The 24,811-nt window shown below is 28.8% G+C and overlaps 2 protein-coding genes and 2 long non-coding RNA genes across 5 annotated transcripts; 2 read left to right on the forward strand and 2 right to left on the reverse strand.

The window, feature by feature from the left end:
• Nucleotides 1-3,842: 3,842 nt before the first annotated feature.
• On the forward strand, nt 3,843-8,351 carry LOC122634783. The gene is made up of 3 exons (XR_006328465.1): nt 3,843-3,946; nt 5,161-5,291; nt 8,296-8,351. It is a non-coding gene; the product is annotated as an uncharacterized LOC122634783 (long non-coding RNA).
• A 4,220-nt stretch (nt 8,352-12,571) lies between these two features.
• On the reverse strand, nt 12,572-14,281 carry LOC122634996 (ATP-binding cassette sub-family G member 4-like). The gene has a single exon (XM_043824628.1). It carries the CDS (start codon nt 14,240-14,242, stop codon nt 12,572-12,574), a length of 1,671 nt encoding a protein of 556 aa, XP_043680563.1. The 5' UTR covers nt 14,243-14,281.
• Nucleotides 14,282-18,107: 3,826 nt separating this feature from the next.
• Nucleotides 18,108-19,585, forward strand: LOC122634981 (cytochrome P450 4c3-like). Of its 2 annotated transcripts, none has more exons than XM_043824596.1 (6): nt 18,108-18,218; nt 18,294-18,403; nt 18,480-18,548; nt 18,642-18,810; nt 18,866-19,045; nt 19,157-19,585. In XM_043824596.1, the coding sequence occupies exons 1-6, from the start codon at nt 18,170-18,172 to the stop codon at nt 19,303-19,305; spliced, it is 726 nt and encodes a 241-aa protein (XP_043680531.1). In that variant the 5' UTR covers nt 18,108-18,169; the 3' UTR covers nt 19,306-19,585. The 2 variants fall into 2 exon arrangements, with proteins under 2 accessions (XP_043680531.1, XP_043680532.1); XM_043824597.1 differs by having other exon boundaries at nt 18,151-18,222.
• A 3,900-nt stretch (nt 19,586-23,485) lies between these two features.
• Nucleotides 23,486-24,797, reverse strand: LOC122634983. The gene is made up of 2 exons (XR_006328527.1): nt 24,619-24,797; nt 23,486-24,528 (listed from the first exon to the last, which is right to left on the reverse strand). It is a non-coding gene; the product is annotated as an uncharacterized LOC122634983 (long non-coding RNA).
• Nucleotides 24,798-24,811: the final 14 nt, after the last annotated feature.

The following is a 24,811-nucleotide window of genomic DNA, read 5'->3' on the forward strand; positions in this document are numbered from 1 at the left end:
AGAAAATTGCTGTGCTGCGGATTAGGTATTATTGTATAGATTTAAATAAATTGTTTATGAATTATTATTATATAGGGTAAATGTAACTATATAATGTAAATTAATATTCTCTCTCTAATAGATACTCTCTTTCCCTTTCTTTGTTTTGTATCGTATTTTATCTAGCATTTTATTATATTATATTAATAGTATTCTAATAGATGTTATAATACTAATTTAATACTAATCCTCTTATATGATATATTTTACATTTTTTTTATAAATTTAGATATTCCTTTATTCACTTAATGCTAAAGAAAATAATGTGAATAAATTAGTAAAGAATTACTTAAATTGATTTTTTGAGATAGTTAAATCGATCGATATTATTTGAAAAGAAGTAGGGAAGAATGAAAAGTCATCTGATTCGATTAATCGAAATATTATCTATCTATATAATAATATCTAATTAATATAATGATGTTGTCGCATCCACGTGTCTTTGGTTGGGTTTATCGACGCGTGTACAACTCGGTCAGCTAGCGCGTGATGTTCCGGTTCGTCTTGCTAAACTACGCTACGCGTTTTCCAAGAAGCTAATCAAGCCGGGTTCATACGTATAGACACGCGAACGAAGCCACCATATATTGATCGTTTTGGAATTTTTATCGTTTTAACGAAGCACAATTGTTTTAACGATGAGTTCATCTATAAACGATCGACCATAACCGAGAACGCATGTGTTTTCTTTCGAAAGTAATCGTCATTTTTATTTCTCTCTTCGATCCTGCACTCGATTAGGTATGATCTATGTATTTCGATCGATCTTGATGCAAAACTCGAACGATAAACAACTTATATACGTATGTAGACGTGTTTTTTTTTTCTATTCAAAGTTAGCGTCATCACGATGATGATCTATTTCGATCGATGGATCGAACGAAAATTGACGGAGAAATACGTACTTACTTGCCGTCTTATTTGAAATAGTTATCATCATTTTTTATTATCGTCATTCCAAGAATGATCTATTCTGATCGATATAGAATTAAAATGGACAGGAAAGAACATATAGATTTCTTCGAAAATTGATGTCATCTTAGTGACGACATATTTCGATCGATCGATTGATACGGATATAAAGTTAACATAGAATAACATGTACGTACTTTTTATATCGAAGACGTCGTCACCTCTGTAATGATCTATCGATCGATTCATACAAAAATCAACGAGAAATAAGAAATACGTTTTCGTTAGAACGTCATTCTCATTCTGTAAATGATCTATCGATGGATCCATACAAAGATGAGCTCGAAACAAGAAATACATTTTCATTTCAAAATTATTCTCATCTTGCTAATGATCTATCGATCGATTCCATAAAAAATTAAACTCGACTGGAATAAATAACTTTTCATTAAAAAATCATTCTCCTTTTTTATCAACGGATCTATCAATCGTCACATTTCATACGAAAACGAAACTCGAAAGAAGTCGAAAATGAATAAAAAGATTGTTATTTCGAAATCTTTATCTCATTAACGATCTATATGGATCTCGATCCATAACTAAAAAGTAAAAAATATTCCTCGAACATGGTGCGAATGATCGATGAGAAAGGGACCAAAAAGAGATACCGATCTAAATCTTGTTCTTTCCCAAGGGTGGGTGGGGGGTTGTGTGTGTGTGCGCGCGGAGGGAGGGGGGAAGGGTTGAGAGAGAAACTATGTATACGTGATACCGATCACGTAGGAGCTGGAGGACCATCCCTACGAAGAATTTCAACGCCCGGCCGGTATGCTCGACTGCGCTATCACGTATCCCCTTAATGACGTCAGCAAACTTATACGAACGACGAAGGATTCTTAGAACGAACGCCATCATCCTCGTTCTTTTCCCTCTTTACTCTTGGCCCCAACGCAAATTGACACGAGCTGATTGGAAGAGGAAATTTCTTTTTCTACTTGTACTTCTTTTTCTTCTTCTTCTTCATCATCATCTTCATCGTTTTCTTCTTCTTTTCCTTCATCTTCATCTTCGTTATCTTCTTTTTCTTCATCTTCTTCGTCTTCGGTACCGCTAGAGAGACGCGTGCGCGTTTGTTCACTCTTTTTTTATTTCTCTGTCTCTGTCTTTGTCAGGTCAAGGAAGCGGGTCAAAGGAGGAACAAACGATATATATCTTTTGACGTCATAGGCATTCCCAACGATTCGATCGATATGATCCTACGTTTGTACCATTGACGACTATAAGTGGACAAATATCGGACGCGCGCGGCCATTTGCGTCGCATTCACAACCGACCCCGTAAGACCACCAATCTTTTATATCGAATTATCTTTCGTATATTTATTTCAATATAAACTACTTACCCCATTGCGTTTTCAGATGATATAATTATAATTTAATATAATATAATATAATACAAAGCATATATACTATACTGTATATATTATGCTACAATATATCATAATTTAATATAATTATATTAAATATAATATTCAGTACGAGCTAATTCAAAAGTTAAAAGAAAGAAAAAAAAGAAAAAAGGAATTTATTTGTTGTGTAATTCGTTTGGCTATATCTACGAATTACGGAATAAATTTATTTTGTTTTTAATTTTTTTTTGACTTAGACCAGCTTCGTAATCAATGGCTCGTGTTTTATCGAAAGAATAAACTTTGTTTTATAAGTTTTACAAAACAAATAATGTATCGAAATTTTTATATGAAGTATCTACTCGACTGTATTTATTATGAATAAATTAATATAAATGATACAAAATTGTCGAGGAAAAGAAAATCTTTTTTCGTCGATTAGAAATTAATCTAGATATCTAAATCATCGATCGAACGATTTTTACATTTTAAAATAGATATACTTACATGAAGATTCTTTTATCTTATGTTACAGTTTTTTATGTAGATAACATGTATTGCTATTGTATTTGTTATTTGTTTTCATTACGTTACGAAATATTTACGTAATATATCTATCAAATAGGTATATGTATATATCAGATATGTCGTTGATGTATAACTTACATAATTGTTATAAAAAAACTTGGATAAAGTATGTGTACCGATAACAATGAAAATCATCAAGTGTAAGTAATAATTTTTATTCTAAGTTATCTCCATTGCATTTATCAATACTTATATTATTATATACATGGACGATTGATATACTATAAATGATATTATTTATTTATATATACATTAATGCAAATTCTTACTTTACTTATTAGTCAATTCAATAATTAAACATTTAAAGGAATATTTAATTGTATATGTATGTATTTTTTATCAGTAGTATTGACCAATTCTATATTATATTACTATATTATGTTATAATACATAAACAAACATAATTTATTTTTTTTATTTAGAATAAAATATTGTAATACAAATTCCACTATATTATCAATCAATCAGCTCAACCCAATGAAATAATTAAACCAATACATGCATAGCTAGTATTTATATACTTGCTCAATATAATTGATATATTTTCTATTGTTTTTGCAAGAATTATAATCTATTCATTGTTATTTACTTAAACGTCAGATAATAAAAATTGCCATATATTATCAATTATTCAATCAATCCAATACAATTAATTATTTAAACAAATATATAGGTAAATCTATACCTATATTTGCCCAATATGATTTATATTTTCCTATATTTATTGTCGCAGGTTGTTCAGAGTAAGAAAGGAGGAAAGAAATATACAGAGTGAAATGATGGAGGAAAGGATCCTCCTTTCGTGGAAAACGTTTGTGCCACGTTGGCCGATTGACGTCATCAGACACACACACACACACACACACACACACACACACACACACACACACACACACACACACACACACAAGATAAATTCTTGATGTGGGAAATTTAAGTATGGACCTTATCCTTGGCCCTTCCAGGAAGGACGTCAAAACCAAAATTTGTCAAGAGTAGGTACGTGTAAATACATATAACATAGAGTCAGATAATTTTCCAAGAAGTCGGGTTAGGTATCATTGTTCATAAACCGAAGAACGAAAAGACGAGATTTTACGATTTTTTCACGAATTCTAAGATAATCTATTAATTAACCATCTTCCACTGATGCTTCACTTGCAACGGTGGTTCTCAATTGCTAGCAATGATTATGGTCTCAGTAGAGACTGTTTATTCTTCTTCTTCTTCTTTTTTTTTTCTTTGTTTATTTAACGTTGAAAATAATGTATAGGTTACTTATTCTTTTATTTCTTTAGTTTCGAAAATCTAAATCATTTTCTTGCGGTAGAATTCATTTCGTGTAATTTCATTTCACTTCATTTCATATCATTCATTATAAGTATATAAATCCAGAATTTATTATAAGTTATTAAAAGAAACGATATTTCTTTGTTATTAGAACGTATTTAGTTTAATTCGAATGAAAAATCTATCGATATGTTTAGGAATTTAGGGATTATGGCATTAGAGAAAATTTTAAGATCTATTTTGTCTTGAAATTGTTGAGATTTATCTTTATCTTTTTTGTAGAAAGTAACTGAGAGAGAAGATTATTAAAAAGTCTAGAAAAAGAAGAAAAAAAATATATATAGATATTATTATAAATTTAAATTTTAATTAAATTAAACCTATTTAAATGAAATAGTATTATGGTTATTATTAATACAGGATTACTTTAATGAAGACAATTCAATTGATTATAAACGAGAAGAAATGCACATAATCATAAATTTTTGAGTAAATTTATTGGTGGTAGTGTAGTATTAATATCGATATATTCGAAGAAAACATTTCGCATTTATTTCCCATGCCAGACTAATAATTATCTTGATAATGGGAGAAATGGTGGGGATAATGTATATAGATAGGATTTAGTCTCCGAAAGTAAAAGAAGTTGGTCGGAGACGGCGCCAGGTTTATTTGAAGTCCAAAAACACGAAATTTAGGATGGCATGTTGTGATATATACAAAAAAAAATATATATATACATACACACAAACACACATATATATAAGTGTGTGTTTATACGTACGTATGTATAAGTAGAGTCATACAAATATAGTGTTTACATGTATAAATACACATACTCGTAAAATAAACGCCGAAGGCAGTTTGATAGCGTGAACCGGATTCAGTAACTATCTGACTTGAATTTACGTATATTTATTCAGTCAGTCAGAGACGCCGGCGCCTCAGAGATTGAAGATGACCGGGACCAGACGATGCTGATGACGACGAAGACGAAGACGACGCCGACGACGCCGACGTCGACGACGACGACGCCGACGACTATGACTACAAGGTACAAAACCGTAAAGACTAATAATAATAGTAATAAGAAAGTGAGAAGAGAGGAGGAAACGAAGAGAAGAAAAGAAAAAAAAGAGAAAAATAAATTTGGAAAAGAAGGTGAAAAAGAGAAACAGAAGAGAGGGAGAGAGAAAGAAATATTGGATATGGATGAACATATATAAATGAATTTATTTCGATTTGTTTGCAATTATAATCTCTTCAGTTTTTTCTTCTTTTTTTTGTAGATTTTATAATTAAATTTCTTGCTCTTTCTTTTTTTCTTGTCTTGTATCTATTTTTACATATTTACATGCGAAGAGAAGAAGATGACGATGAAACGAAGAAGCGATGAGATATTATAGATATTGAATATTTAAACGTACGAAAGATTCTAATATTTTTCTCTACTATTTAGAATGTATACAATAATTTTATGCTTCGTGTTCTTCTTAAATGTTTACGCATTTATTTAAGGAAAATGAAGAAGCAAGAATATTGCATATGAATGTACAAGTAAATGCATTTAAACTGAAACGATACTTGAGGTTTGTGTTTTAGGAGATTTTGTTCGATCGATATACGACTAGATTTTCGTATAAAAAAGGAGTTTAAAGTGAAAGATGAACAGCCTGAATAACAAAGAAAATAAAGATAGTTATACATTGCAAGAAGAACATCTTCTGAATCTATTTACAGAGAACGAAGTGATGACGATATTAGCCAATTTGAAGATAGGTAACAATCTGGATCAGAAAACCGAACAAATGCTGATCGAGGATATTTTAAATATTGTATTATAAATATAAATTTGATGAGGATCAAGTAAGTAAGTACTTACGTATATACATATGTAATGAATTACATATGGTGCTGGTTGATAATTTTATGACGATGTTTTTGGACGAATCTATAACCAGTCTGTATCCCTATTCCTCTTTTCACTGTGTGAAAATGCAACAGAAATTAGCGATAGGCGATAGAATGATAATCTGCATAATCCATCAGCTTACATTAGGATGTAAGCTTAAAAATGACGTTTAAGATGTTCGATCACGTTCACTTACTAGCCGACGGACGTTGCATGTACGACGAAGCAGCTAAAAACACGATCGACTACTATGCTAATTTAGATCTGCATTGTCGAAAATATCATAATCCTGCGGATTATATAATAGGAATCTTTAGTAACGAACGCGGAAACTTCAGCGATCGGCTAAAGTAAAAAGTAAGTAATCGTGTAAAAAGTAAGTAAATAAAGAATCAGCATGTTTATGATATTCAATATCAAGGGGCTTTTACTTGATCTATATATTTATAAATTGATGTCTGAATTTCTCATAATGTAATTCGTTGCTATAATAATACAGTCTCTAGGATTATGATATTTTGGGTAGTGCAGAATAAAATTAGCGAAATAGTTGCTTATATTTTTAGTTACTATCCTATATATGCAACGTTTATCGGTTAGCAAGTAAACGTGATCGAACATCTCGTAAACAGATGAACTAGGTTGACGGATTGTACAGATTATCGTCGTATCGCCTGTCGTTAACTTCTGAAGCATTTTCACGGACTGAGAAATCCAAAACAGTTGTAGACTCGTCTAAAAACATCACCGAAGGATTATCTAACAGTTCTAACCGAAAGCAATGCTGGTATCCACCGTTTATTCGTAGGCGTGTTCTTGATCCTCATCAAATTCCACACAAGTACTTACATAGATTATACGTCGATCAGCATCTGTTTCGTCTCTTGATTCAGATTGTTGTCCATTTTCAAATTTGCTGATGTCACTATAAATATTTCATTGTAAATGTAATAGATTAGGAAGGTGATCTTCTTGCAATATATAACAGTAATATTTTTTATACCTATTTCTTATTTCCTTTGTTATTGAGATAGTTTATCTTGTCCTTTAGATTCTTGTTTTATTCAAATTTCGTCAAAATGTTCAATGACCTCGATTTACTAGTTTTCTTCTGACCCACGATAGATAATACATCGTTCTCGATAAGAAAAATTGATCCTCCTGAGGATTTGTTTCTTTGAACCACGTAATCTATCTGAACTTTATTCATCACATTGAAAAACTCGATATCAATCGAGACTTCAACAAATTCAAGAGAACTTACCACATATTATAAACATTTGCTTTTTCGTTATCCTTTTCTTTTTCATTCGACTATCTAATAACGAGTTTGATAAACGTTGATCTTTTACAAAAATAGTATTTTCTTTTGAATAGTATTCCTTTAAAAAGATATGATTATAAATATAATATTTATCAATCACGTGCTGCAATTTATTTATCAGCAGATCATATGTTAATTAATAACATTTGTCGAGTCCTGGGATTGGCTGTTCTAAATACACATTTCGTGAGAGTGCCAGCAAAACTGATATCAAATGGACTAAGAATGTAATACAAACTTCAGGTAAATAAATCATTTAGTTTGAATCTTTTTTTTTTGAAAGAAATTAATTCAAGATACAGTTTAGAAATATCATGAATAAATACGATGTTAAAACAAAAAACAAAGAAAAGAAGGAAAACAAATTCTATATAACTTCTTATCCATTCTTTAAAGAAATTTTCTCCAAATCCTTTCTTCTTTTATTTAAAATATAATATTTTTATATTCTTGACTCGTACGATTATATATACGATTAATATAATTTATATGATAAACATAAACGTTCTTCTTGTATATCTTGACATTTTTACTACACCAAAAACAAATAATTAATACTTTCTGAATTAGAATTGTAAATACCTATGTAATTAATAATAACTAATCTGATATTATCTTAACGGAGGGTAAAGTCGAATATCCTATGGTATCACGAAATTAATTGAGGTGTTATCTATCAAATATCTGATGAATCTCTAAAATTTACTAACCAATTGTCGGTGAGTGACCGACCGTCGGTATGTGACTGACTAATAGATATTATCGATAAATTAATGATTACTTTTTACATACTTATCTAACGAAGAAAGTTTTTTCTTCTAGAAGGAATTTCCAAGGTAAGATATACGACGAAAATTTCTCTCCTAACCAAGAATCTTCTAACCGAAAGCATTAAAAAAGGACACTCATGGTAAAATATTATGTGGGTCTAGAATGATGTATTACGATGATAAACAATAAGAAAAATAAACATTTAATAATTGCTATTATAGTCAAGTTGACTCGTTTATAATAGTTTAACGAAGAATAATTTCAAAAGTTACAATTTCAAATAGAACTGTTCCACCAAAGTAGTCATATAAAAAAATAAGATAATTGAAAAATTGAAAAAGTGAAAAATTAGAATGAGATATGCACATGTAAAATTTATATTGTGGAAAGTATTATTTTTAATCTTACTTTTTAACTTTCCACGATTACAAACATCAAGATCAAAATACATTGAAATAAAATGTAACACTATCGAGTAACATAAAATTTCCGTATATGTAAAAAAGAAGATAAACAGTTAGAAATCTACTCTAAGTAGCAACGGAATCATTAATGACGATCCAAATGGCTTAACAGTCGAAGAATGAACCCTCAGACACGATGTCTGTGATATTTATATTATATTACATTTTTAAATTGCTGACTACCGTGAAATTAGATGTAATTTTGTAATTTATCAGAACAAAATTATTAAAAGTAATATTATCTTTAAACGTTTTCTTGATTTTATCAACTTGTAATTAAAAATATCTGTCATCTAGATTAAATATATAATATTAATAAGTGAAATTTCAAGGTTATCATGTTATTTTCAAAGAATAATTTTGTTTATTGTATTATACTTATTAACAGTTTGGTTACAGAAAGTTTCGAGAAGCTATTTGGAGAGTATATAAAATGATTGAGTCAACGGTAGTTATTAGTTTAAAACTAGAAAATTTAGATGACAAATATTTTGAACAAATAAAAAAGACGAAGTTTGAAGTCAGTATTTAATCAATGATAAAATTAATAGAAACCAAATAAATTTAATTGCGGTCAAATAAATTTTCGAGTTGCATAGTGCCAATAAAATGTTATAATTTTTTAATAAAGGACTAATTAACCTTTGACTTTAATTAATGTTAGAATAGTTTTAGAATTTTAAGGCGCAACTGATTATGAAAGTTTATTTTCTTTTAATTATGCGTGAGTTTGCAAATATGGTAACTGACATGCGAAATAAGTTTAATTATATAGCGGAAAGTTTCATCCTATCTTAAGTACGTTTCAAAAAGATTTACTAATATATAATTTCAGCCATTCTAAAAATATTTAGTAATTATTAAATTAACTTTTAGCTGTCAATATTTACATATATGAAAAAATAGGATTTTTTTCCTAATTTTTGCTATACCAGTTTTTATTTAAAAAAAAAACGTACTTACTACTGCTTCAGCCATTCTGTTTTCATTTTTGAAAAGATGCATTACTGCATCATCCGATATAAAAACATAAATTGCATAACTAAACTAATAAAAGGGAGAAATTTTGACAATTGATAAGAAACAGCGACATTTTTCATAATACGATAAAAATTTCATTTCGTGAAATAAAACATATCAAATATTTATTATAAGTACTTTAGTATTTGTATCACAAATTAAATGGTACAAATTTCACATCAGGGAAAATAAGAATGTAATAAAATAAAAAAAAAAAAAAAATGCTGATTAAGTATCATCGAATAATCACAGAAAATGCTATCTCTCATATGAATGGCAACAGTTATGAAGTCTCAATATGGGTGATTTATTTGATCTCATCGATCTTTTCGATCTTGAGTGATGCTGTTATCATTAAGTTTGTTCTATAATTTAAAAATTCCCTGTAAACTAAAATATCAAAAATTTACACTAACGTCTTTCAATATCATCAATGTGATTTTGATTTACATATTCGTTGCTACTTGAAGCTTTGCTTTTATACAGACAAGAAAATTTGCACAATAGCATCATATTAACTGTATTCTTACAATTATCGCGTAGTATAAACGAGCTTGCTGTAAAATTAATTCTTTAGTAACAATTGTTAAGCAATATAAATCAATAACGTTCAATTGTGTTAAAATATAGTTTCCAGCCATTTATCCTATCTATAGAAACATATTTTCGCCTGAAGAAACGAAAGGGTTAAAGGTCACAATCAGACGACTTAAGTTAAATGACAAGAATAAATAACGGATTTTATTAAATAACTTATTATAAAAGATATATTTTATAATAAAAGAATATATATATTATTAAAAAAACTATTGAAAATTTTGTGTATGATATAATAGAATAACATGTAACAATATTTGCATATCTGATGTTAACTACTGACATATAATGTATATCGATTTTAGATAACTTTTTAGAAGTAGAAATTTATTAGATACGTATGTCTACTTACCTATTATATTGTATATATACATATGTTTATATAAATCTATTGTATATATACATAAATCTATTTTGTGTGTGTGTGCTTGCGTATTGTATATATATACATATTTTGTATATAATTTCTATTGTAAATAAATATTTAAGTAATAATAAGATATAATAATAATAAAGTAATGCAAATATGCAAATAATAGCATTTCGAAAAAATACTAACATTTTGTTCAGATTGACGATATTTTTCTTATCTAGACTCGTATGCTTCTGACTTAATATCGACAGTAAAAATAATGTATCAATAATTTTTGCTTTAGATGGAAGAAAATAAGTAATAATGTTTAGATTAGAATTAGAATGCAAATCTGTCTCTATATAATTCATAATAATTAATATGCAAAGTTAATGAAAAAAGTCGAATATTGTGAATATCACGAAATTGATTGATGTGCCATCTGTTCGAAGTTGAATGAATTACAGCTTTACGATCAACTGTCGAAACTACAGTTTTTTGACCGATTATCGATAATTTAATGATTTTTTTTTATATACTTGTCTAAACTAATTGTAAGAAAGTATTCTATGTAGAAAAAAATTTTCAAAGGATATTGTAGAACGGATCATGCGACAGAAATATTTTTTCATAAACATGAATCTTCGATTCAAAAGGACCAATTAATAAAATACGATGAGAATAATTAAGGAGAAAATAATTTCTGTTGTTGATCCTTTTGTAATAGTTTTCTTGTAATAGTAGGGAAATAATTTCAAATATAACACTTCCAAATGGAATTTTTTCAGCAAAATATTCCTACAAAAAAGAAAAAATAAATAAAGAAAGAAGGAAGATTAAAAAAAGATTAAAAAATTAAAAAGAGACATACAACATACTTGTAAAATTTGCATTATAAAAAATATTATTTCTGATCTTACTTTTTCTATTTCAACGATTACTAATATCAAAATTAAAAAACATCCTCTCAAACTATTAAGGAACGTAAAATTTTCGTAAAAGAAGATAAATAGCTAGAACTGAAATTTAAATATCACCAAAACCAGTAGTGACCATCCAAATGGTTGTTCCCTCAAAGAATGGATGTTCAAATTATGTTCGGTATGCTTGTTATATTTGCATCTTTTTTTACTTTCATTTATTTTATGCTAGCACGATCCATCCATCAAATTGCTGGTTATTGTGAAATTATATCGTTTTATATTAATTTTAATATTAAACATTGTTGCATTTTTAAATGTTTTTATAATTTTATCATTTTGTGATTACAAATGTTGCATACACATTAAATATATAATATTAATAAGTGAACCTTCAAATAAGTCATGATTCTTTTTAAAGAATAATTTTATTTATTATATTTACTTTATCAAATACGTATCACCGAGGTTATAAAACAGAAACATTTTTATCGAGCATCTATAAGGTACCGTTTGATTACGTTAGAGTCTGATTGCCAACGATGCATTTCATTTACGACAAACTTATTCTTTTATAAACGTGCTGGAACTAAAGTATTAAAGATGTTGTAAATAATTTGATGATCTAACTCAGATAATCCGAATAAAGAATAAATTTTATTGAATAACTAATTATAAAATATATCATATTTTATATAAATATATTATATTTTATAATAAGCGAATATATGCATTTTTAAAACACTCATTTCACACTAAGGTGTAATGATATTTACAAATCTGATGTTAACTATTAATATATAACGTAGATCGGTTTTGAAAAGTTTTCGATAATGTAAGAATTCTGTTTTATAACAATTTTTAATGATATGTTTGTAATATAGATATACTATATATGTATATTTATATTATTGTTACGATATAAATTATATATGCATATATATATTATAATTGTTATTTTTCATGTTGTCATATCACATTAGCAATAAATTTCTTTTCAACACGTAGTAACCAACAATTCTATAGAAAATGAAAAAGGTGATTAGAATGAGTAGATTCAGCCAATATTTATCATCTTCCATTTCAAGTTCCCTAAAAACAATTTGCGGTGATTGCGATAAACAATATGCGAGATCGATAGAAATGTTTAATTTCTCGCGATTGTATCCGTATATGGATTGAATCAAACCTTCAAAACTATACTTGAAGTAATTAAAATAACTAAAGTAATAGAGATACTTTGGCATGTGGTTGAATAAAATAATACCACCCTCGAACAATAAGAATATGCCTATGATGACCGAACTTGTGAAGATACCGTTCACGGGATTGAGCAAAATACCGATAATGAATCCTAAACTATCAGCGATGAAGTTTGTTAAGATAGCGATCCCAAAGAACATAAAGAATCTGTTCCACTCGAACGGTTGGTTACTAAGAAAATATGAAATGGAAGAAAAAGTAAGAGTGCAAAATAATTGGACAGGCATATTAGCTATTAGCAAAGCGAGATAATAAGTTCTCAGCTGATACCAATTATTAAATTGCTCCTTCTTCAGTATCGCTAGATCCGAAGAGATTTTCGATATAGCCGGCATTATGTTTGTGTAAGAGAGGAAAATAGTGACGATGACAAGATATTTGATATTTTTAATGATTTTGTGACAATCGACATTGGCGTCCTTGAAGAATAGTCCAAGAAATATACCTACGAGAAAATAAATATACAGCTTCAGGTAAAGTATGGTCCAATTCCTGTGAAATTGTACAAAATAACGATCGAGTAAAATCAAAAATTTTTTAAATTCGGAAGGAGCCTTTATCCAGAGTGTCCTTTTCTCTTCCTCGTTGTAATCTGGAGTATCCTTGTCTTCGACAATTGTTGCCGATTTCTCCGAAGAATTTGCTCGCCAAACCGCTTTGTTACATTCGATCGCTGCGACGAGTTGATCGCTAAAGTTCCCGTATTCGTTGTTAACGATTTCTATCATATAATCCGCAGGATTATAATATTTTGGACAATGGAGATCTAAATTAGCAAAGTATTGGACTATACTTTGAGGCGCTCCCTCGTACATGCAACGTCCATCGGCTAGCAAATAAAGATGATCGAACATCTCGAATATTAGCGCGCTAGGTTGATGGATCGTGCAGATTATCGTTCTGCTACCTTTTGCTAGCTTTTGTAGCATTTTCACGCATTGAAGAGAAAAGTATGAATCCAAACCAGTCGTAGGCTCGTCTAAGTACATCACCGAAGGATTAGTAACTAACTCTAACGCGATACTTAGTCTCTTCTTTTGTCCACCGCTCAATTCATTCGTACGCGTATTCTTTGTCTTCGTCAAATCCAATGTATCTAAAATCTCGTCGATTAAAATCTGTTTGGCTTTTCGATTCAGATTCCGATCTATTTTCAAATTGGCTGATATTGTCATCGCTTCGTTCACTGTAAATAAATTCGGAAGATGATCGTTTTGAGATATATAACAGGAGTACTTTTTATGTTCGTTCCAAGTAATGTTATTTCGTTCGTTATTGATGTAATTTATTTTTCCCTTTAAGCTCTTGTCTTGTTTGAATCCCGTCAAAATGTTCAATAACGTTGATTTTCCAGCTCCGGACAGGCCCATGATAGCTGTCATTTCTCCGGATTTAAAAAAACCGTTTATCCCTTTAAGGATTTGTTTCTTTGAATCACGAAATCCATTCTGAACTTCGTAGATCAGATAGAAAAACTCAATGTCTATCGATTTAGACATCGATGAATTCGAGAACCTTGAGTTACTATACATTGTGAATTTTCGTTTCCTTTTTTTCTCTTCTATTTAAATTCTTTTCCAAATTAACCTTTCAATCAACACAGTCCTAGAAAGAGATTTAAGAAATCAAAAAATCGAGAGAAAACATACGGATATTTGTAAGATTTGTATTACTAAAAAAATTGTGTTTAATTTTACCTACATATAGTTCCAGAATTACAGACACCAAGATAAAACACTACTAGATAACGTAATATTTCCATATATAAAAGATGATAATAATAATGAAAAACCAACTCCAGATAATATCGAAACCAGTAATGAAGATTCAAATTGTTTTATTGAATGCTTAAATCAAAGAATGAATCATGAAGATAGTTATGTGTTTGTGTGTGTGTATATGCACACACGTATACGATAATATATCAAAACGCTGACTGTAAAATTATATCGAAACTATGACGTAACTTCGAAAATAAAGTAACTTTTATAAGTAACAAACACTTTTTTTATTTTTAAACATGTTATAATTTTATTACATTCTTTCGAGAAATACATCAAGCAAGATTGTGTCGTTTTAATCAATAAAAGATAAATGATTTAGTAATAATGAGGAAAACAACGATATGAACAACACAATTTCTTTATTGCATGATATTTATATGTGTATGATTTAAATGAATCCTTTAATAAAGAGATTCTTCTAAAATACTTCTCGAACTTGCAGTAATAATATTTTTTTACGAAAGGAAAGATTATGAGAGAATTTGGCGTATGCGGAAAAAAAGAAAGTTTTCGTTTAAAAAGAATAATATAGAATTGATTGTTGATCATTATGAGAAAGTTTAACGTTATGTATAACGAGGAAAAAACATGAGATAGAGGAGAGAGAGAGGGAGAGAGGAGGAGAGAGAGGGAGAGAGGGTGAGAGAAAGAGGGAGAGAGGGGGGAGGAGAGAGAGAATATAGATGGTACTTATATGAATATTTATTTTAAAACCTCAGGCTTTTTATAATAATTTTGAGATTAATTTCGAACTAAAATAAAACGGAATGGAGGATTAGAATCGAACTGAAGATTGAAATTTGTTGCATTACTCGTTCGAAAATTTATGGCTCACACTTTCCGCTCGATGGTGAACAAAATAATCGACGCAACAAAATAATATATTATATAACGATCATTTGCATTACATCAAATCATACATAACATTTTATGATTCAAAGTATAAAATAAAAATGTTTTTGTTTAACGTTGTTTTTGTTTCAGCTTTTTGTAAAGAACTCTTCGTAATCGAATATTTCTAATCGTTGTAACTATGAAAAATATGGTTTTGAAACTGAACTTGATTTGTTCCGACAATGAATGTACTAGATACACAGATTCTTAAAGTAGAGGTTATAACAAACTAGTGAATCGTTTTAAATATTAAAATATGAGAATATTTAACCTCATTAGAATAGTTCATCATGGATTTGCGAAAAGGAGAGCGGTCGGTTGTTCGAAATATAAACATGGTATTATTTAGATCGTTAGATTTTGATAAGAATAACCTCGAGAATCGTGTATCTTGCACATTTCAGAATTGTCATCTTTCTAAGATCGCGACTTGCATGAGTCTAGACGATTCCGAACGATTTACTAAGCAATTTTATTTGCTTTCGAGAAACTGCACAGGAAAATGTCTGAAATAAGGAAATATCGACCCAGTGTTTACGATAAAATTTGGCAAATCTTTCTTCAAGAATAAGCTCCGAGAAAGGAACACGAGATTATTACGGATAGATCGGACATCAGTCACGAGTTGATCGTAACAAATGAATCGCAAATTCGGATTAGTCACGAATTGATTACTTGTTAAATAATCTAAGTTACGAATTGGTCATAAAAAGTAAGATACTTGTAAAATCATCTCAGTTGTTAATTGATTGTAATATAACAAGATTTTTCTCACGCATCGTATGCATTGTAGTTGCGAACAAAACGTACAGCGTTATCAATACTTCATCCGCGAATATTAATTATAAAAATGTATAATTATATAAATCCGAGATATCGAAAAGTAACATATATTTATTTTGTTTGCAAAGTAACACATGTTTATTAGTTTAGGTATCGATAAATAACACATTATTTTAGAGAATAGTTGTAACAATGGAAAAGAGTATTATTCTAAGGTAAGTAGTAATAAATTTTGATATTAGTTTTTTCGAAAAATCTGTTTTATCATTTAATCTTTCCGATCAATTATCTTACTGATAAAATTTATACGGCATGTTAATTACTGTTATTAAATAAATTTGGAATTCTATACCACTAGCTTCTTTACCTACCTCTGGCTGTACTTGATATACTTTTACTTTGAGAAAACTTCATATAAAAGAATTTAAAATAATTCAATTAGACGATCGAGCAGGTCATTAGAGAATTATACTCTACTATTGTGCCTTATCTAGCGGCCATTGTAATCCCGATTTAATATTTTTCCTGTAATAAACGAATTATGCGTTGGACAACTATCATACTCATATTATATATTGACAAAGATATTATGCCATTAGTTAATAATTATTAAGTATATTGAAAAGTATATCGGAAATTAGGGCCAACATATAATTTGGCCAACAAAATTAATTTATCAATATATAAGGCGAATAATCTTTGATTCCTCAAGAATTATTTACTCAACATTTCAATGATTCACTAAATACGTTTTACTAGTGCTTTAAATTTATAGTCTGTTTTTGGAAAACCACAGTAAGATCTAATCATGTAAGTAGTAATAGTAATAGTAATCAGTATATAGTAAATAACAATAATATATCATAGTAAATTATTGTTGTATACTATAACATTAAAATAAAAAGACAATTTAATTCATCCATTTTAAAACGTTTGGTCCATGTAGTGAAATAATTAATAATTAAATAAGTGCATTAAAAAAATAATTACTTTGGAATATTTTTTTCCTAAAATTATACGATCGAGAAAAAGTTTTAACTATGAAGTTTCGATACGATAGTGTTATCGTTCTTTTGTTTCAGTGGAAGATACACTATGAACATATTTCTCTAAATTTAAATTCATTTCATTTTTGTATTCGTTTATTAAATCAATAGCCAATACGTGAAAGGTGTTTTTATGTTTATAACTTTTTTTGAAAAAAAAACGAAGATATGATTATTGTACTAAGAGAATATTAAAATAACGTATATATATGTTATTTTATTATTTGCAAGTTAGATTCTATATCTGACATTTAAAATGATTATATTCGTTAATTGTTATATATATATATATATATATATATATATATATATATACATGTACGTAAGGACAACAACGTAATAAATGTTTGTTTATCATCACTGTATACGATTGTAGATTTGAACGAATTTATTCAATTGCTTCCGTTTCTTTCCATAGATATAATGTTCCTAACGATATCGTCAAGTTTACTTTTCCTGCTATTTATATTACATTGTTTAATAAGATATGGTAGAGTAAGAAAAATACTTCACCATATTCCAGGACCAAAAGCATATCCCATAATAGGAAATATATATCATCTTCAAGTTAATAATGGTAAGCATTATTAAACGTAAAATTCGTCAATCCAAAACATTAATATTAATATTAGGATAGTAAGACCATGGTATTACTTCGATACTATATTTGCATTCTCTTCGTATGGTCGTCTACAAAAGAAACTGATAAAAACTTAATTCGTTACTCTTATTTCAGATAATTGCAGAAAAGAAAAGTTTCCACGAAGAAACAAACTGGAAATGTTTACAAAACGTTACAAACATGAATGAGAATGGCGTTTTATCCAAAGAATCAAACGATAACAATAATAATATGTTAATTTGTTTAATAATATTCAATAAATCATAATTTCTGTAGATATATTAATCGGATTTTTTCATAACAGATACGAAGAAAAGACTTGCTTTGTTAGATCTACTTATTGCCAGTTCTCTAAACGGTAATCAAATCGATGAGAAAGGAATTCGAGAAGAAGTCGATACTTTCATGTTCGGGGTAGATTTTAGAATAATAATTAATTTCGATGAATAAGAAAAAGTAAGATAATTATTTATGAAGAAAATCTTCGTAGGGTCATGACACTACAGCATCGACGTTGTCCTTTGCTTTGTCTCTTTTTGCAAAACACAAAGATGTCCAGGTAACATTTTCAAATTAAGAGATTAATAAAAGAAAACATTCATCGACGAATAAATCAAAAATAACTAATAATTAATGATCCATTTATTAATAGGAACGTATAAGAGGGGAAGTGAACACGGTTATGAAAGAAGAAAATAACGAACTGACGATTTTGGAACTACAAAAATTGTCGTACTTGAAGATGTGTATAAAAGAATCACTTCGTTTATATCTAAGCGTTCATGCTATATTTCGTCATATATCTCAGGATTTACAGCTGAGTATGAAATATATTTATATTAAACGTTTTCATCGTTTAATGATATCTATTTGCAGAAAATTATGTAATCCCAGCTAGTGCGATCTGTCATGTAAACATTCATAGCATACACAGAAATCCAAAATATTGGCCAAATCCTAATGTTTTCAATCCTGATAGATTCTTACCGGAAAATATGAAAGGACGTAATCCTTACTCGTATATACCATTTAGTGCAGGTTCAAGAAATTGTATCGGTAAATGTTGAGTCGAAAAGACTGAATGAGAGAAGATTAAAATAATTATGTTTTCTGATCTTTTCCTTAGGTCCAAAATTGAAATTATTTGTTATCGCTTCTTTTCCGTAGGTCAAAAATACGCTACGCTCGAACTTAAAATAATGGTAGCTCATATATTGCACAATTTTTATTTGGAATCGGTTGATGATGTACAAATGATAGATCTTACTCTGCATCCGTTCAAACCACTTCGACTAAAATTTACACCTATAAAATAGAATGAATCGTATATGATTTAGTTGTGATTGGTAATAATCTCTTGTTAAGTATATAATATGTTGGACCAATTCGTTAAATTTATTTAAACGTTAAACGTATTAAAATAATGTATAATAGGTATATTTCTAATATGTACCATTTAATATGAAATATATATTTTGTAAATTAAGACATCACGTAATATAAATATCTAGGAAACATCACGTTTTCGAGAAAAAAGTTCGGAAAGAAGATTTCATTCGATCTCACGAGGCATTCGAAGATATAAACATATTCTTTCACAAATATATATATATATATATATCACAAATATATATCTTTTTTTATTATATAATTATATCTGATTCGATGGATATTTTGATGGTTATTTCTAGGTCAACTTCATCTTTATATAATATATTATTCTCTTTATATAAACTTGTAATTTGTATAACGTCATTTTATTTTACGTAAGAAAAGGCAGTTTAAAATTTCTACTGCTAAACATTCCTAGAAAAGAAATAATTAAGGCAATAAACGACTACAAAAGAAGAATCGAAAGGGACATTTACCCGCCAGACAACAATATTTATAGTCAATACATCCCGCAAAGTTTCAAGAGTTTCAATGCAATTATATCGGATCGATTGATCTTATCAATGCAAGCGTTGCTTAAATGAGATCAACGTTCACGTGTAACTTTCCACGGATACAACAATTTACCTAATGTTTATTACTGAAATAAATTATAAGATATATGGGAAAAATATAAAAAACCAATATCGTAATAAGTAGAGACTGGATAAAACGATCTGTTTCGGAAAGAAGTTCATTCTCTCGTGTAAAAGAACAGATTGTTAGACGAACTATGAGTTTTCATTTAAAAAAACAAGTAGACTTAATTTCATCAGAAAACATTCGATCGAATCAGAAGAAAATATGCTGTTACATTTACCCTACAAAATCAAAAAACTTTTATTTGTAACTTTCTTTATAGTTGCTTTAGAGATACATACATATTTAGTATATCATATATGTATATATCTCTTTTAATTTTTGCTCTATAAAGTTTGACTAACTATTTTCTATTCTTAGATAATTACAATTCGTTAACTTCATTGCATTGCATTCCTTCACATATAAACGCCTATGCAAGCTCGCACACACACATATGTATATACATATATGTTTCCCATGTGATCATCGTTCTCTTAATATCTACTTTCAGAATTTGCAGCTCTTTGTAACATTCTTCCTTTACTAAACAATTTTTATCGGTAATATATGTTCATATAGTTCATATGTTTTGTTCAAATTCGTTTCTTTTACATAATTAAAATAATATTACGCATAATAACACGCATAATTGAAATAATATTACGAAGTAAAAACAAATAATAAAATTGTTTCTTATCAAATTATATAATTAGATAAAAGTTCTAACTAAATATAAATATATTTTATAGATACATTTTACATTTACATAAATTATCTTTATAAATACATTTTATATTTATTATGATTACACATTTTAGATATATTTTATATTCATAGATATATTTTATATTTATTAACACAACACATGTTTTTCTTGATTCTCTTTTCTGTTATCACTGGCTTTATTTCACAATGGATGGCACCAAAATTTTGCATTGATTCGTAGTTTTGATTGTGTTCATTTAATACAACTTGAATTGGATAACAATAATTTACGTGACGTAGAGAAAGAGTTAAAATAATCATATTAGTTAATATTATAATTGTTATATCGAATAATTTTATTAGACGATTAAATTAATATTATAATTGTTATATCAGATAATTATATTACACGGTAACTTTCTATATTTACATATGTAAATATGCGGACGATAGAAAATTTGTATCATCTTTCCATATGATTGTATCAGTTTACTCTCGAACGTCGACGTGTATACATTCGTTCTAGGAGATTATATTTAGTGTTTACTATTAACGATTATAAGTTTACTCGAATCTATAGTTATCTTTTTATTTGGAGATCTGCATATTTTCTGTCAGCCGTTACGGTAAGTTTGAGTTATTAATGGCGCAAAATGATAATTTAAAATTATTTATTAACAAAAATAGCAAAAATTATACCATTAACAATCAATCGATAATTCGGAGACTAGAAACTTCGACAGATCCACTGAATATCGATAACCCTAACACTAAACATGATGCTACAAAGAAACGGCAATTCAACACATTAAATAGTTACGTAGCAGATCTGAACGACCAACATGATAAATGGCTAAGCAAAATACCAGTGAGCAACTCATTTAGCAAACTACGAAGTAGATGAAGTATTTTCAAAAAACGATAGAATGGAAAGGAATAATCCACAGCCAAAACTCCCATCAACGCGTGTAGAAGCTCAGATCATTGTACCACTAATTGATCTTTGGAAAGAAATAGCTAAAGACGAGTACACTTTAAAGCAACTAAAGGACAACCACGTTAAAGTGCAAGTTAATGCCTTTGACACCTACAGAAAACTAAGGCCCTAAAAGAGAAGAATACAAATTTTTATACCTATCAGCCAAGAAAAGACAAAAGTTATAATCTCTTATATCGATCTTAATATCGATCGAAAACATCATCTGTTGAAAAAAGAAAATATATATGTAACGTTGCAAGGATAATCGGAAAATAATATTCCATCGAATGAAATATTAAAAGGAGATACGATTTAATCGAGATATTCAAATTTGTACGAGCAAATAATTAATGCTACATTAAAGCTACGTTATGGATACTCAAGCGGGATTGAGTATCAAACCAAATGGGATAGATCTGAACCTATAACAATGAAATAATCAAAGCAAATTATATTAAACAAGTTATCATCATTAGTGACAAAGAAATAAGTTAAATCGTTCAGTCTATCGGCGTCGATCACTTTATAAAAAAAAGAATAAAAACTTCACTTTTTAAATATCACTTTTTAAATAAAAGAATTAAAAAGAGACGAATTAAGGGGTGGTAAGCTAAAAAAGCAGGAACTCAATATGTTAGGATGTAAAGAAAATTTGGCGAGTGGTTTTCAAAGCAAAGCTAAATTGGATTAAGTTCACAGCAAAGACAATGAGGACGACGATGGCAACGATAACGATGATGATCTTGAAGACAATAGCTCGCATGATGACGAACATTGTATGGTGTCCGTGCTCTTTTCAAGATGACTCATAGTCGCATTGACCTTCAAAGATGAAATTAGGGACGATGAAAGTTTGGTTGACGGATTTTAAAGATGAAAATGGCTAAGTTATATGAATGGACCAAGATACTCCTTAGCGATTCTCTAAATCGTTAGCCGTACATTTTGAAGACTGAGAAAAAAACGTGGAATTAACTAAAGCGTATGTTAAAGAAACGATTTACCAAAGTAATCAAGAGTTATACCGTCCATAAAAAATTAGAGAAAGAAATCATCAGAATATATCTATAAGATGCACAAAATCGTCGCTCAAGATGATATCGTGTATAACGCATTAATTCAGTATGTAATTAATGGAATGCACTACAACGAAATAAATAAAATTATATTATGTACTACCAAAATGATTTGCAAACTGTAAAAAAGTTGAAACATCATCAATGTATATAATGAAAGTCAACTGTAAAAAAAAAGAAAAAATTACCAAGGTCAAAAAAGAAAGAGGGTGTCTCAAGGAAACAATGGTACGGTAAATAAGGGATGCTTTAATTGTGACGACCGAAGTCCTATGAAATAAAAGAGAATCAAAAATAATGAATAAAATAGTGTACTAATAAGAATATGAAATAAGTCAATGAATACTGAACGAAGAAGATCTATGTGATCTTAATGAGTAAATATTATTAACAAGTGTTAATGAAAACAAGCGTAATTCTTGACAGATTTTGATGAACAAGATCTTATTTTAAAGAGAAAGATTTAATCTAGGATCCTATCTTCTCAAATTTTTAAAAACGCTTTTTTTTGTAAATAAACTATTGTCGGAAAAATATCGCCTATATCGATTTTTTGTCGAAGAAAATAAAGCTTTTTCTAAAATTTGAGAAAGAGTCCTAGATCAAACTTTAAAATGTGATGAACAGTCTTAATGTTTCTTTGTGTAAGTCTGAGTTATATATAAGAATAGTATAATAATAATATTAGATATAAATGATAATACAATTTTCATACTATATAAATCTTTTTGTAAAATTCCTTTATTCTATTAAACAAATTAAAAATTACATTTGTAAGAGAAATATTTCGAATAATCCTTCGTCAAAAACATAATTCTTCATCTACCATGATCCTATGGAATATCAAGCATTTAACTTTTAAGTTGTCAGGTGTTATCATTTAAAACGATGTAATTTAACATTTTGAATTTTTTGTTACAATTCATCGGTAATGACATGATGCTTTAATTTAGCATGAATTCAGAAAAAAAGAAAAACAAAAAAAATATCTATATACCTCATGCGTGGAAAGCACACATTAAATTACATAGTAATGGTCAGGATCGGCGAAATTATACTGTTTAAGATTATCAGTAACTTCCAAAACTATTGGGAATATTATAAATCAAGGTACTGGATGTAAAGGAAAGGTATTTCCATGTCAAACGTCGATCTTGTTTTAGGTGATTCGTAAAGATCCATACCGTATTCATTATGTGATCGAGATTAACGAGAAAGAAGACAAAATTTATGAAAGTGACAGCGAACTTTAACAAGACTAATATGACGTTGTTTTACATAAGTTTATTCGAATAATGGAACGAGGAAACGAAATACTTTTTTCAAAAGATCCATAGGTAGGTAGCTTTAGCTAGAGGATATGATCGATTGAGATCAGAAAAGCTATCAGAGGGCTGTTTGACGAGATAGGCGGAACGTGTATCAAAATGGAATTTTTTGCTCGAATAAGTAGGATTCGAATAGAATTGAATAAGTTGTTTATGTTGAATTGAATCGCCGACGTAACTAATCATACCTCCTCAAGGCAGAACCACGTAATAGAAGCAAAGTAATGTACTTAACGAGAAAAAAGAAAGGAAGGAAGGGGACACAGTTGTTCAATCAAATTTTAAAGGAGTTCCGAATAGGAAGACGATCTAGAGAAAAGATTAAAACTGGAACCTGAGGACATGTTGTGAACTGTCCTTAATCTTCTCTATTTCATATTATCAATAAGATAAATGACGTGTGACTTTTATAACCTTTAATACACTTTTATAGCAACCCTGTAATTAAAAAAAGTGACTGTTGAATATTATCTTTCCAATGTATTTTTATATTGTTATAAATATTTTATTAAATTTTTTTAATATTACCTTGCTGCGTATATCATTCAGGTCAGCAGTATTCCAACTTTTTGGTTCTATGCAAAATGATATGCGAAAGTGGGATAGATTCACGAACAACCAAATGTTATAATTTTTGTTACCCCACGAATGAAACTATAATATAAACCAAATAGAAATTTATAAAAGAATTTTATCAAATTTTATTATTATTACTCGTCGT

The sequence above is a fragment of the Vespula pensylvanica genome, chromosome 16, assembly GCF_014466175.1.
Source record: "Vespula pensylvanica isolate Volc-1 chromosome 16, ASM1446617v1, whole genome shotgun sequence".
NCBI lineage: Eukaryota > Metazoa > Arthropoda > Insecta > Hymenoptera > Vespidae > Vespula > Vespula pensylvanica.